We start from the raw sequence: 15,239 nt of genomic DNA on the forward strand, positions 1-15,239 counted from the left end.
AGAGAGTATTATTATTTATATTTCAGTGACATACACATGTTTAGGAGATATTTTAGATGTTATGCTGCACGGAGGCTTCAAAAAGTTTTATCTGGAGGGGGTGGCGGCTGGGTGACTCAGTCAGTTAAGCATTTGACTTCGGCTCAGGTCATCATCTCACCGTTTGTGGGTTCGAGTCCCCATGGGGCTCGGTGCTGACAGCTCAGAGCCTGGATCCTGCTTCAGATTCTGTGTCTCCCTCTCTCTCTCTGCCCCTCCCCCACTTGGCGCTCTTGCTCGCTCTCTTTCTCTCTCAAAAATAAAAATGAACGTTAAAAAAAAGTTTTATTTGGGGATCGAAAATGGAATATTTTTACTTTTTACCTCAGTGCTTAGTCTTGTGGTCTGAATGTTTGTGTCCCCCTAAAATTCACAAATTGAAAGCCTAATCCCTAGAGATGATGGTGTTAGGAGGTGGGCCTTTGGGAGGTGCTGAAGTCATGAGGGTGGAGCCCTTATGAATGGTGTTAGTGACCTTATAAAAGAGGCTCCAGAGAGGTCGTAGCCCTTCTAACCTGTGAGGGCACAGTGGAAAAGAAAGTGCTAGCTATGAACCACAGGAGAGCTCTCACCAGGGAATTCAGCCCTGCTGGCACCTTGATCTTGGATTTCCCAGCCTCCAGAACAGTGAGAAATAATTTTAGGTTTACTTATAAGCTATCCAGCCTATCGTATTTTGTTAAAGCAGCCCGAACATACTGAGACACTTAGTCTCAAGTTAAAATTTGTATTTTGCAAAGAAGGCAAGAAAATGTTGAACTTCAGGCAAAACTGTGTTTTTATCAAAATTATAGAAAGTAATGCCTAGGCACTCATGCAATAATTATCAAATTATCCTATACTTCAGATTTAAGGATGAAAACCTAGAGATTCTCTGTCAAGCTATAAAATTCCCTACACTTCAACCATATTTTTTAAATTATTGGGGAAGTGATTCTAAAAACCTATAAAACTATGCCACAGAAAACTAGTAATGTGAAGCAATGGAATAAAACCTATGTAACTAGGACTAACTAGGTCAGTCGGGTGAAATTAGTGGATACTTCACTCACATACTCAGCAACTATTAATTGAACAATTACTATGTACTTGGCCCAGTTCTAGTGCTATAGATACAGTGAACAAATAGCCCCTGCTCTCAGGGAGCATTAGATTCTAAAGGGAGAGATAGTTAACAAATAAATTAGTATATATTGAGTCAAGGGAGATAATTGCCTTGGAGAAGACTAAAGCAAAGTAGCGGGATAATAGGCAGTTGTTGCGTGGGGGTGTTGCTGTTTTATAAGGAAAGGAAAGGCTCTCTGAATAGGAAATGTTTGAGCCGAGAAACAGGACAAGGAGGATGGCTGAGGGAACTGTATTCCACGGACGGGAAATATCAGGTGCAGAGGCCCTGCTCTGTGAGCCTGTCGGGCATGTTGGAGACCTGCAGTCAGGGTCAGGGACGTGAGATATAGCAGGCCGGGGGGAGCTTCATGGCTGAGGGCAAACATTGGGATCCAAGGTGAGAGAACTGAGGCACTGGAGTGTCATGTGAGGAAGTAGGCCTTAGAGGCCAGGGGAGGAATTTGGGAATTACTCTACAAAGGACAGAGTGACATTAGAAAGTTCTGTAGAGTTTGAGTTGGTTATTGCAAAGCTCTAACTGCCCCGGGGAGAAGAGACTGTGCTGGGGCACATGTGAAATTGACAGAGTTAAAAACAAAAGCAACTTTTTTTTTTCCCCTTTAAAAAAAAAAAAAATTAGTATATTTATTCTGAGAGAGAGAGAGAGAGTGAGAGCAGGTGAGGGGCAGAGAGAGAGGGAGAGACAATCCCAAGCAGGCTCTGCCCTGTCAGTAAAGAGCTTGACATGGTGGGGGGGGGGGGAGGGAGGGGGGCTCGAACTCATGAGTGTCAAGATCATGATCTGAGCCGAAACCAAGAGCCAGACGCTTAACCAACTGAGCCATCCAGGTGACCCCTTTTTCTTCCTTTTTAATACGTAATAGAAATAAAGTGACCCACCTAGGAAATTTGTCCAAGTAATAGAACTGATAGATCTACTCTAATACATGGATAATATTGATTTGTAATTATTAGCACAGTCAGTACTCATCTAATCAAGTAGACCCTCGTTAACCATTCATCATGTGTTTTTTTGTTTTTGGTTTTTTTTTTTTTTTGTATTTGATGAACCTTGCTTTGCAGCAGGTAGAGTATGAAGCACACCCTCCCCTCTCCATCACTGACAAACTATAACAGATCTCTGAGATGGGTATCCTAAAAATTAATGACATCATGACATTTTTATTGTAAAGAAATAATTACACCGTAGTGTATGTTCGTCAAGCTTTTGGGAACTGGTCAAGCAGTTTAAATTTGGAACATTGTGTGCTCCCCTTAAATGTTAATGGTTGGAACACATTTCAGTTTATGCAATATTTAAAAACCTTTTTGGCAGCGAGATTCATGGGATGGTGATCTCAAAGCCTCTCTCATCCTACATTTTATAGGCTAAACAGCCACTTATTTCTGAACTTAGAAGCAGCTCTCTGTTTTTTTTCCAAGCAGAAGTTACAGGACGATTTTATTTTGGAAAATGAGAGACGAGGAAAGATTGCACGTGAGCCTAACAAAATACTCAATTTGCTTGATGTATTTTGTCAGGATTTTTGTTGGGAGGATTATTCCACACCGCCAGCATTTGCAAAGCACCGAGGCATCTCCTGAGGGGCCTTAATAGATGAGACATTGAATTCTCTGCAGTGTTGCCTTCCACCTGGGAAAGAGACAGTCCTGTAATTGAAACCTAGCCTATGCATTATCATCCCTCCTGCCTGCCCCTCCGGTGCTTTACAAATTAAAAGATCTCCAAGGCTCAGCCTGCTTTCCAGCTGCCAGCCCCTGGTAGACATGAGGGAGCCAGAAGGGACCAGGTGGAACAGTTTTGAGTTGCACTAAGCACACAGCACAAGGAGGTTGGCCGGAACTTCCCAATGAATATTTATACCAGCCCCATTTCTCATCTTGCTCTTTGGCATGGATCAGAGTCCTGAGCTGCTGCTGATTTCAAGGGCCCTGCATTGTTTTTGGACCTGCTCCGTGAAGTATTATGTCAGATGAGAAATGGGCCCCAGGTTCCTATCACTAAGATGGCTGGTCCACTTTTTTTTTTTTTTTTTAATGGAGACTATCATGTTATAGTGTCATAAAGATGGGGCAGTGGGGAGTTCCCTGACGTCTCCTGGCATTGCTGGCCCATGAGTCATGCACTCAACTACTGTTTACTATGGAGTGGAACTTTAATTGCTTATGTTTACAGCCACACAGTACTCTAGTTTGTGCATTGCTGCATTTTCTTCTTTTTTTTTGTAGGGGTTTTATTTTTGTTTGCTAAGGTCACTTATCACAGGGCTCCCTCATCATATTTCACATTCTGATCCCTCGTGGCAGGTGCTAACTTCCTTGCGTTCAAAGTGAATGGGTTGAGTAACCTCATAAAGATACAGAATGTCTTGGCATAAAAAGGAAGAGAGCACAGAATGCCTGTCTATGGAAGACTCTCGGTGTTATTTAGGGAGCCCTGTAAACCTGAGAAGATATTTGGAAAACCATCTACACACACACACCCATTAACTTTTTCTAGGTAGTAGATCACAGACTTATATTCATGTTTCGGATTCCCAGTCCGTATTTTTATGTAATACATAAGCTCACACCTTATGTATATTTTATCATCGTATTGCTTAAGATAAGTAATTTTGTCATTGTTTCTTTATGTGACATAAACTGTAGAGAGCAAAATTGTTATGAATTGTTGATCCCAAAATTATGTTCTTGGACAATTAAATGTAAATAATTAGTGGGCTGTGATCACAAGAATGCAGTACGGGTTCTCTAAGCGGAAGGCATACAGAATAGCTTCATAGTCTTTTGTGACGGCAGTACCAGAAACGAGGAACAAAGGCATGCATTATATGAAGTACATCTAGAATTCAACAAGGTGTGTGTCAAAGCCTCTTGATATGTTTATGAGGGTGGGGGAATGACAGAAAAACACAGACTGCCTGATGGTACTACTATTAACTCGATAATTATTCCTGAGGAGTTGAGATAAATCTGAAGATACTCCTCTAAGCGTCCTCTTCAAGATCTGTCCTTGACCTTGGCCTTTTCAACATGCTTCTGTGATTCGGCATCGAAGGCATGCTAAGGAAGTTTATTGGTGTCATGGCACAGGGGAAAAGTACATTGAACAGTAGCATCAGAATCTAACGGGACAAGCGGAAACAGCGGACTTGTTCCAACAGGAGGGCATCAGGAGGAACGCACAAGAAGCTGTTTACTTGAGGTCCAGTGCCAACTCCGTGTGTAGTGACTGAGAGAAAACAGGACTGTAAATCCTAACATGGGACAAAGACGTACGGGTTTGGTTAGCTGACTTTCAGCATGTGTTAGTACCACAAAGTGCCTGCTGGCTAATGTACTCTTCAGGCTGTGCTGATGCGTGCATAGCGAGAGTTGTAATGTTTTGTATTTTGTACCTACACTTTGTACCTATAAAGGCTCTAGGTCAGGACAGCCCTCTCTGATGTTTGAAGGGCGGATACGGGAAAGAAGGTTTAGACTTGACCCATGTCAGTGGGCTAAATTTCTTGTAAAACCAAAGTCCCGTGGATACTGTATATGGGAATCTTCCTAATAGTAAGATTAATCTGAAAATGAAATGGGCCGCCTCTTAAGGAAACCGTTTTCTTGTTAACACAGGTTTGCAAACAGACAAATCAAGCATTTATTGACGGTGTTATGGAAATGATTGTAGTAATAGCTAACATTTATTAAGATCTGTATGCCAAAGTCCATGCTGTGGGGGGGGGGGGGGGGGGGGGGAGAGATCTTATTTAATTCATGCAGTAGCCCTCTAGTGGATATTATTGTCTCCATTTTTGAGCCTAAGGTTCGGTGACTGGCAATGGTAGAGGCAGATGTTAAAACCCAAGCCTGAGTCTACCGTGTAGGCTCTTAACGCTGCCTTCACAGCCTCAAGCATAAAATGGTATTGTTTTTTCTTTTTTTAAATGTTGTTATTTATTTTTGAGAGAAGAAGAGCACAAGCGGGGGAGGGGAGGTGCAGAAAGAGAGGGGGGCCGAGGACCCAAAGCAGGCTCCACACTGACAGCACAGAGCCTGAGGTGGGGCTTAAACTCACAAACCTTGAGATCATGACCTTAGCTGAAGTCGGAGGCACAACCGACCGAGCCACCCAGGCACCCCGTAAAATGGTATTTTTGCATTTGAGGACATTGAATGTCCCTTCAGAGCCTGAAATTCTGTCATCTTTATTTAATATGTTAATGCTTTGCTCTTTTTAATTCAGCTTTCTAGTGTTGAAAAACCCTCATTCATTCATCCAGTTTGATCCCTACTGGTAGAGTTTTTCTCAGAAAAAGAGTCCATGTATTCTGGTATAATTGATAGCATTAGCTGTTTTAATTGTGGCCTTCAGCTTTCCTTCTTTAAAGGGAAATAATTTCCTGCTTCATTAACCATGGTTTGTAACTGATCTAACAGAAACGTGAGTCCTGTACCATTCAAATAGTGCTTGAAAAATTCATTAGACTTTTTTTCTTTGTTTACAGGTTAAGTGGGAGGGAGGGCTTTAAAAGCCTAAATTTAGAGATACGCCTCTGTTTTTAAAAAATATTTACTCACATTTCTTTGGTGGGGAAACCATGTTTTATCGGGATAATTTGTTAGGCTCATAGTGAAGAAAGGGCCAGAGTTGCAGATCTCAAGGGTAGAGCTACAAGCCCTGGAAAGGAAAGACTGTAAAAGTGTCCAGAGAACAGTGTGTTCATGGCTTTATTTGCTTTTACTCCAGGGCCTGAGGTCACCCTGGCAGACAGGTCACATGTGCTGCAAGCATTCATGCTGGCCTCAGGGACAGGCATGAGGTCACTGGCAAAGTGCATGAACAGCTCCCATTATGCATGGACCATTTTCTTGATACTTGTTTCTAGGGGTCTTCTTTGACCTACATTTCCTCTTCTGTATAGTGGGACCCAGTTCTGACCATGTCTGGGAAAATGGGTTCATGATGGCCTCCTTCCAGGGCTGTCTGTTCACCTGATCAATGACATAATGGATCTACATCCACTGGAGAGGATCCCCACCTCCCAATCTACTGCCAGAGGAGAAACTGGCGTAGCTTTGCAGCTATGACAAGGGTTTCTTGGATTCTAATCTGAAACGTGTTGGTTTAAGATGGCCTGGCATTGTTACCTGGTGAGCTTTCTTCAGAATGTGGGAGCTGGTACTCAGTAGTGACATGCCGTGACTTTCATCTGATCTAAGTTGACCGAGTCGCTGTATCTTATTCTTTTCTTCCATGGTGGCTTTCTTTACCCATGCACAGCATCTTTCTCCCCTTTCCCCCTAACACATGAGTACACACACACACACACACACACACACACACACACACACAATTTCTTACTGGTTTGGGAGATCTAACACTATACATAGAGATATGAAAGCTTCCACACACATTCACATCAGAGAGCTGAACCTTGTTTCCCTCCACCTCTTCCCTTGCTTTCCACTGGCCTGCAAGTTCTCTGAAGACACTTTATGTATTCTTAGAACTGTCTCTAGCACATAGCAGATGTTCCAACAGTGTTTTCTGAACTAGACTACATTTGACTCCAAGTGACTCAGACCACTTCATCTACATTTTTCTTATTCCTATCTTATTGTTCACTCATTAGCACTCACTAAGTAGCCTGCACAATTCTAAGTGTAGAGAAAAAAACAAACAATGAATAAGATAGAAACTAATCCCTGTCCTAATGGAGCTAAGATGTGCATTATTTAAGTGGAAGTTGATGTTGTTACTCCTACTTTGCAGCTAAGGGGAATTAAGGTTGATATTAGGAAAGGAAGTGATAAGCAAAGCAAATGCTTGAACTCTTTCCTTAAGTTCATGGTGGTTACAAGGAAGATTAACAGCGTGAGACATATAGCTGGGCACACATATCGTCCACTTTATGCAAAGAAAATAAGCTGGTATGATAGTGAGTGTCCTTGAACGTATTGGATGCTTTTGCACATTTCTTGGGTCATGAAGGATTGATGGAATCTCAGCCTATAGATACACAGGCTGTACCACATTACCAGGATCTGTGCAGAAGGAATTATGGCTTCTGAGTTAGAGTAGACTCTAAAATACACAAATATAAAGCTTACTCCATCGGGTTTCAGGAGGATATTTCAGTCGGTTAGAAACAAATTCCATTTATGCTACCAAAGAATTTCAGAAAAGGACCGTGACACTAGTTGAATGTGACCTGCAATTCTTTATTTTTTAAATGAGTTTTTGTGTTTGTGGATAAATTCATTTTTTTTAAATTGTCCAGATTGATGCTAGTATTCACATGGCCTTATGACATAAGGGCCACTAAAAAAAGGGTTGAAACAGACATCTTGGGGGCGGGAGGAGGGGGAAAGGGTCATCTTTAAAGATGGTAGTAACAAGTATAGATTTGGCAGAGTTGATGCTTGTATTGACCTCAGTAATTTTTGAAAACCATTCAGGATGTTTTATTGAAGGGTGATACATTCCTGATTGTGGTTTCACAGTGTGAAAAAATTAAAGTCACTTTGAAAAACGGGAAACATACAGTATGCGACAGAAAGAACCTGGGCTTTGCCATCAGATAGACACAAGTTCGAATTCTAGTGCTGCCACTCTCTACCTACATGGTCTTGGGCAGGCCGTGTATCCTCTTTAAGCCTCAATTGCTTCACCTATAAACTGTGGAAAGTAATACGCATATCAGTGTGTTATTGTAAAGACCAAAGGAGAGAATATATAAGAAGTTCCAGGCATAGAATGCATCATACCATAGGTACTCAGCAAAAATGGTACCATTAATCGTTTTCTGCTGTTAAAGTCTATGGTAAATTTTATATTTTGTATATTCCGTTTTACACAAAGCAGATTTAGACAGAAACTGACATTTCAGAATTAAATTGATTACAGAACATGCAGTAGGAAGCACAGAAATCTTCTTGCTATATAGTGTGTGGTAGTAACGCACGTCTGTTCTCGAACGGGTATTTTAATTTTAAGAAATCTCAGCCCACTAAAGTGATTCAAGCAAAGAGAACTTATTGTAAAGATTCAGATAATTGTACTTGGGTTTCCTGGAAACTGGAATATAAAATACCAAGACCACTTTTGTTTTGCAGAAACAGCATAGTTTTCCTCCTCTCTTCAGTGTATGCTCCAACCTTCATTCCTGATTAATTTTCCTTGTTTCTCCATTTTGCATGCGGTCTAAATTGGCTATGAACCCCTAGGCTGCCTTGCAGCTTCAGCAGTAGCACTGACCAGATGCTTCCCCCAGAATCCCTTTGAAATCATCAAAACCCAGCTACTAGTTTCTGAGAAAATTTCCCATGCTCTCAGTTCATTACTGATTTCTGTCTATTCCACTCCGTGGACATTTCATGTACTTTAATTTTCTTTGTGCAAGATCTGCCTTCCCGTTTGGATCATAAACCCCTGGAGGGTAGGACCGTGTTTTCTTCAGTCAGCAATCCGAACAGCTGTGACCGTGCTTTGCATAGAATAAGCAATCATTAATATTTTGGTCACTTACATTAAAAATACACTGAGTGGGTCCAGTAGGAGATGATCAAGTCATGAACATTCATTATTTATAGTAATTAAGCCTATTACTAGGAATGTGTTATCGAGAGTAGTTTTTTGGGAATACTACTATTTCCTTCTGTGTGTCTTTTTTTAATCTGTCTGCTATAAGCTTTCTATTTATGCTTTTTTCAGAATTTGACTGTAATGTGCCTACCTATGGTTTTCTTTTCCTTTGGCTCATTTGTTGTTCATTGTATTTCAAGGATCTGTGGGTTGGTGTTTCATCAAATTTGGAGAAATTTTGGCCATTACTTACTTCAGTATTGTTCTGTTTCATTCTCTTTCTTGCTTCCCGATAATATTACACAAGTTACTTATACTCAGTTTAATTAGGCTGCCCCAATTTTTGTCATGCTGCTCTAATTTAAGTAATTTCTAATGGCCCAGCTTCAGACTTACTGATTCTTTCTTTTGCAGTGTCTAATCTGCTGTTAAATTCATCCAAAGAATATTTTTATTTAATATATTATAATTTTTGTTCTAGAATTTTCATTTTTTAAATTTCCATTTCTTTTCTATATTCAATATAGATATATATATGTATATTGCATATTCATATTAATGTCCATAAATCTGAGATATATATAAATATGTACAGATTATATAAATGTATTATATGTATATATAAATATATATGGCACACATGTATATATATGTGTGTGTGTATATATATATATGTAACATATTTATTTATATGTGTATACCTTGTGTGGGTATATATCTTTTCCTGTAAATTATTTTATATATTTATAATAATTTTTAAATCCTTATCTGCTAATTCTAAAACCTGGGTCATAAACAGACCTGCTTCTGTTTACTATGTTTTCTCTTCACTAGGGTTCACATTTTCCTACTTCTTGTTATGACTCAAAATATTATCCCTGTTTGGGATTCTCTCTCTCCCTCTCTCTGTGTCTTTCCCCTGCTTGTGCTCTTTTTCTTTCTCAAAATAAATAAATAAGCTTTAAAAATATTTATGGTGTTTTGAACATTATATACAAAGGCTCAGTAGAGACTGAAGCATAGTATTTTTTTGTTGTGTTTATTTCTCAAGTAGTCTAAGTAAGTCCTTGTCTCTGGCTGACAGTTAAGGTGAGGGTTTGAGCATTCACTTTCCCCTTAAGAGTTGAGTTGAGCAGGAGGGGAACTTCCAATCTCTTGAACAACCATCATTCGAACTTCCAGTCTTCTGAATAACTATCATTTTGATATTTCAATATTTGAACTGGAGCAGCATTGACTGAAGCTTCAGATATTTTTGGTTCATGTTTCAATCTAGTACTGGCAAGACGTTGTACCTGTAATTTGGTAAATTCACTCATCTATTCTAGTGTGTTTTGTATTGTTTTTATAGATTTCTCAGTGTTTTCTACATAACTAATAATGTTATCTGTGAATTAACAGTATTTTTTCTCTCTTTCAAAACTTCACCTCTTTTATTTATTTATTTTTGTCCTCTTATACTAGCTAATATTACCAGGCAAATGTGTTGAAATGGGAAAAACAGCTAGCTATCCCTGCCTTGATTCTGATCTTTAGGAGAAAAAATTCAATATTTTTTCATTAAATATGATAGATTTTTCAAGAATGGTCTTTATCAGATGTGAGGAAAATACTTTTAGTTTGCTGAGAGTTTGTATCATGAATGGATGATGAATATTGTCAAATGCTTTTTTTGTACTTGAAATAATATTCTGTTACTATATTGAATTGCATTATTTGCTTTCCAAATGTTTTTTTAAGTTTATTTGTTAACATGAGAGAGAGAGGGGGGAGGGACAGAAAGAGAGGGAGAGAGAGAGAAATATTATATACAAATAATATAGTGAATTATATTTCACTAATTTATTAGTGTAGAATCTGAGCTGAAATCAAGAGTCAGATGCTTAACCCACAGATTTTAAACCCTTTTCCTTTTCTAATATAATCATATAAAGTTATAAATTTCTCATTAACTACTGCTTTATTTGCATTTCACAAGTGATTTGATGTTGCCTTTTTTTGTTTTAAAGACTATTTTTTCTTCAGCTAAAGTTCCACAGCACAGTTGAGAGGATGGTACAGAGATTTCCCATATACCCTCTGCTCCAACTTGAATTCTCTTGACATTGACTTTTGAAGAGAAGTTTTTAATTTTAATAAACCCAACTTATCATTATTTTTTTTTCATGGATTCTGTCTTTGGTGGTGTTTTCAAAACTCAGAGTCATTCCCAAAGTCATCTAGTTTTCTCTTATGTTATCTTCTAGGAGTTTTATAGTTTTGCATTTTCTATCTAGGTCTGTGATCAATTTTGAATTAATTTTTGTGAAGAGTATAGTGTAGGGTCTGTGTCTAGTTTGTGTGTGTGTGTGTGTGTGTGTGTCTAGTTTTTCCAGCTCCATTTATTAGAGAAACTGTCTTTACTCCACTGTATTGTCTTTGCTACTCTGTCAAAGATCAGTTTACCGCATGTGGGGTGATTTGATGTGTTTTCATTATTATTTTGTCCTGAGTATTTTCTACATTTGTTTCTACATTTATTTGTGATTTCTTCTTTGACTCATAGGTTACTTAGAAGTGTGGGGTCTAATTTTCAAATATTAATGGTTATTTCATGTATTTTACTATTATTTTCTAATTTAATTCATTGTGGCCAGATTCTATTCTCTATAAGGTTTAATTTAAAATACAATGATGCTTATTTTATTATACCTACCTTGTAGTCCTTTCGATGGACATTCTATGTGCACTTGAAAATAAGATGTATTTTTATAATTATTGGCTGTTAGTGTACTATGTCAGTACAGTCAGTTATGGCATGTTGATGATAATGTCTACTTTTGCAGTTGGTTACTGTGGAGAGAAAGTTATTAAAACTCCAAATATGATCATGGACTGATCAGTTTCTTCCTTTGACGCTGTTAGTTTTTGCTTTGTATGTTTTGAGGCTTGGCTAGTAGGTATGCACATCTAGGATTATTATATCCTGAAGGATTTATCATTTATTTCATTTTCTTAATTATCTCTTTGTATCTGCCAATACTGTTCATTTGGAGGGCCGTTTTGTGTGATACTATAGTAGCCCAAACATTTATCTAATGTTTATTATTTACATGTTATATTGTTTTCTGTCCTTGACCCTGAACCTAGTTGTGCCTTATCACGGTTCAAGTTCCCAGGGAACAGACTCTAACACGGAGATTTATGTGCCAGGAGTTTATTGGGTTGTGCTTTCAGTAGTAATACATTTGAGGGGATGAAGGAAACATGATTAGACTGAGAGACTTTGAACTTCAGTGTAGTTGCAACAAAGGTCTCAACTGATCTTACGGTGGCTCTAGACTTGAGTGACCTTCAGGGTGTGGGAAGTATCTTTATCGCCCTTCATGACTAGTCAGTAGATGAAGGCTAAAGGAAGGAGTGTGATTTGGGGCAAAATGACTCTGGTTGAGATCAAATCTTGGAAAGGAATTTAGTTGAGAACTAACTGTTGGTAACACTCCCAGCAGCTGTAGGAATGAATTCTGAGCAGTACACCATAGTATCACAGTGTACCTGTATTTAAAGTACTTTTCCGGTAGATCCCTAATAGTTGTCCTGTGTCTGTTTATTCCAATCTGACAATCTTTGGCTCTTCATTGGAGCATTTAGTCCATTGATATTTAGTGTAATCGTTGATCTGGTTAGGCGTGAGTATGCTATCTTGCTGTGTGTTTTCTATTTTTCACATATGTTATTTTTTCCTTTCTCTTTTCCTGGTCTTTGAGGTTAATCAAATTTTTAAATGTTTTATTTTAATTATTCCATTGACTTTTTGTTATACTTGTTAGTATTTTTCTTATTAATATTTAATATTGGGATTACTTGGTGTATCCTAAACATCTTATGCCAAATGAAAGAACCTTAAAAGAATATCATTTTGCCCCGCTATCCTTTGTGCTATTGACACATATTTTACTCTTATACCATATTATAAATCGCATAATACAATGTTATAGGTGTTTTTTGTTTCAGTTGGCTGTCTTTCATGAATTAAAAGAAAAACAAAGGATAATCTTTGCATTTACCTATATATTTACATTTCAACCACTCTTCATTCCTCCCTGTAGATCTGAGTTTTTATCTGGTATCCTTACTTTCAGCTGAAGGTCTTCAGTATTTTGTATAGGGTTGCATGTTGGTTATAAATTCTCTCAATTTTGGTTTATCTCTTGTGTTTCCCTTCTTTCATTGACGCATGTGTGGCTTCTTTTGGACCACTGTGAAATTCTGCTCTTGAGTTTCTGTTTCCAAAGAGGGTTAGCCTTTCAAGAGTCTCTGCTCAATTCCAACACATTCCCTGAAACAGAAGTTAAGTCAAGTCTTCTATTCCTGAATAGATACTAAAGTTGTAACAACTCTAACCCTCAGTCCTTAGGCTCAGTTTTAAGCTCTGGGTCCACAAGGTCAGCCAGAAGTTTCTGCTCTGGCTTTGAGTTTATACTTTATTTCACTGGTGCCTGGGGACATCAAATTTTAGGAGTCACATATTTTCAACATTTCTACATGTTTATAACGAAGATGATTAATGTAGGAGGGAGGATAATCTATATCAACTCAAACAGCTAAGATGACAGAATCTGCTATCTTCTGTACTTCATTATATACAAGAGTAAGATTACAAGTAAACTAATTACGAGGCTCATTACCATGGAAGTTTTATTTATTTATTAATTGTTGATGGACTGTCATGTTCACCTGGTTAGCAAAGAAGTCTTAGCTATCGGTTTCAATTCTTACTATGAGATTTCATGTGTGCTCGGTGGAATGATATATATAGTTTATTAAGAAATTATTGCTAAGATTTCAGCTTTCTCTCTGTTGCTTCCTGCTTTCACAGGTCTATGGAAATGCAGGACCTAGCAAGTCCTCATCCTCTTGTCGGAAGTGGTGATACTCCTGGTAGCTCCAAACTGGAGAAGGCTAATCTCAGCAGCACATCGGTCACCACAAATGGGACAGGAGGTAAGTGTACCGCCCTGAAGAAACCTGGAATGACGTTTCAGTGTTCGCTAGTATTCCACATGTGAGGGATATGCTAATAAGTAACCTTATTAGCAATAACCTAGCCAGTATTATATCCAAGGAATATATATGGCTAATAAGTTATTGATTATGCTGTTGATTTTATTGAAACTTTTACATCTCCTCGGTAGCTGGAAATTTTTGGAAAGAATAAATAGCCCTGAATAACATTTTAAGGGCTTTTAACAAAGCTTCCTTTTTGTATTTGCCCTTGTCGGTATTCGAAAAAAAATACAGAAAATGTGACGAAAAGATTTGCACTCTGATCTTGAGAGAGAGAGAAAAGAAGAGAAGAGAAGAGAAATTATACTAGTTACACTAGTTTTTGGTTTAATTTCGAATTGTAGGGGAAAGGCTACCCCCAATTCTTTCTTAAAAACCTTTTTCTTAAAAGTGGTTTGAGAATAGAAAAATATGCCTGCTGCATTTTCTTTTCAAAGAGAGTAATACCTAATGTATTTAAAATGAGGATAAAAATTTTTCATGTATTTTCTCATTTGATTAACCTATAATTATGGCGAAGCATATGGTAACAATAATAGTCATTTCAAATATTCTGTCCTACTGATTTATAGAAGGCATTTAGCCATCATAAAATTTGGTCTAATTTTTGCATCAGAATATACAGAGATGACATATATACACACATATTATGTGTAAGCTACTTCTTAAATTATTCACCATCGTTTTTAAGTTTTATATATCTGTTTTAGTCAATAGGAGAAAAATTATATGAAATTTGTTTTAAAATATAAACTAATCATATTATTAGATAACAACATTTGCCACATCATATTTTCTTTTAAATTTTCAATAAGTATTTGTGAAACTGGTACACCTCTTCCCATTTATTTTAAAATAGCTGTGCAAGCTAAAAAATTTTTTGTGAAGTTGTGTGCATTGCAACTCGCCTGTATTTAATGATGTTTTACACCAAACCCTCTGTAGATTAACATTTTCCTTGTTGATAATGTTTATTTGTCTCTAAACATGCATCTATACTCTTAGCTTATTAATTGGAGATTGCAAATTTGTAAGATTGTTCAGTGATGATTCCTGGTGCAAGAACATTTGTACTTAAACCTTCACTTGCGTACGTATAATAAGATTTTTTAAAAGTCTGGAATCAAACCTTGGGAATTCAGTAATCGTCAGGCATATATATTTAACTGAACTAAAACAGACCTGATAAAATAAAATGTAAAAGTCATACAGTGCAGGTATAATTTGGGCTAAAAGGTCAGGAAACAGTGCAAGCTTTGAAGACTATTCATGTACGGAGGGCAGGCATTCAGACAATGAACCCTTACGCTGTTCCTGTTCTCAGGGGACAACATGACTGTTTTAAACACTGCAGACTGGTTGCTGAGTTGCAACACCCCCTCTTCTGCAACAAGTATGAGAGATGATGGTACACTGCATGTGTTTGGGTGTGTGGTGTTGCCCTTCTGGTGTG

At 37.9% G+C, this 15,239-nt stretch overlaps 1 protein-coding gene across 11 annotated transcripts in view; it reads left to right on the forward strand.

The window, feature by feature from the left end:
• The window catches only part of EYA4 (EYA transcriptional coactivator and phosphatase 4), a 321,968-nt gene that overhangs the window by 238,204 nt on the left and 68,525 nt on the right, over positions 1–15,239 (forward strand). For 6 of the 11 annotated variants that reach the window (XM_043592407.1, XM_043592410.1, XM_043592411.1 and 3 more), the window contains exon 4: positions 13,599–13,723. In XM_043592407.1, coding sequence (XP_043448342.1) covers positions 13,599–13,723 — 125 coding nt within the window. Of the gene's footprint in view, positions 1–13,598; positions 13,724–15,110; positions 15,180–15,239 lie in introns of all 11 variants that reach the window. The other 5 variants (XM_043592404.1, XM_043592403.1, XM_043592402.1 and 2 more) reach the window with 1 other exon arrangement.

The sequence above is a fragment of the Prionailurus bengalensis genome, chromosome B2 (genome assembly GCF_016509475.1).
Source record: "Prionailurus bengalensis isolate Pbe53 chromosome B2, Fcat_Pben_1.1_paternal_pri, whole genome shotgun sequence".
In the NCBI taxonomy this organism is placed as follows: Eukaryota; Metazoa; Chordata; class Mammalia; order Carnivora; family Felidae; genus Prionailurus; species Prionailurus bengalensis.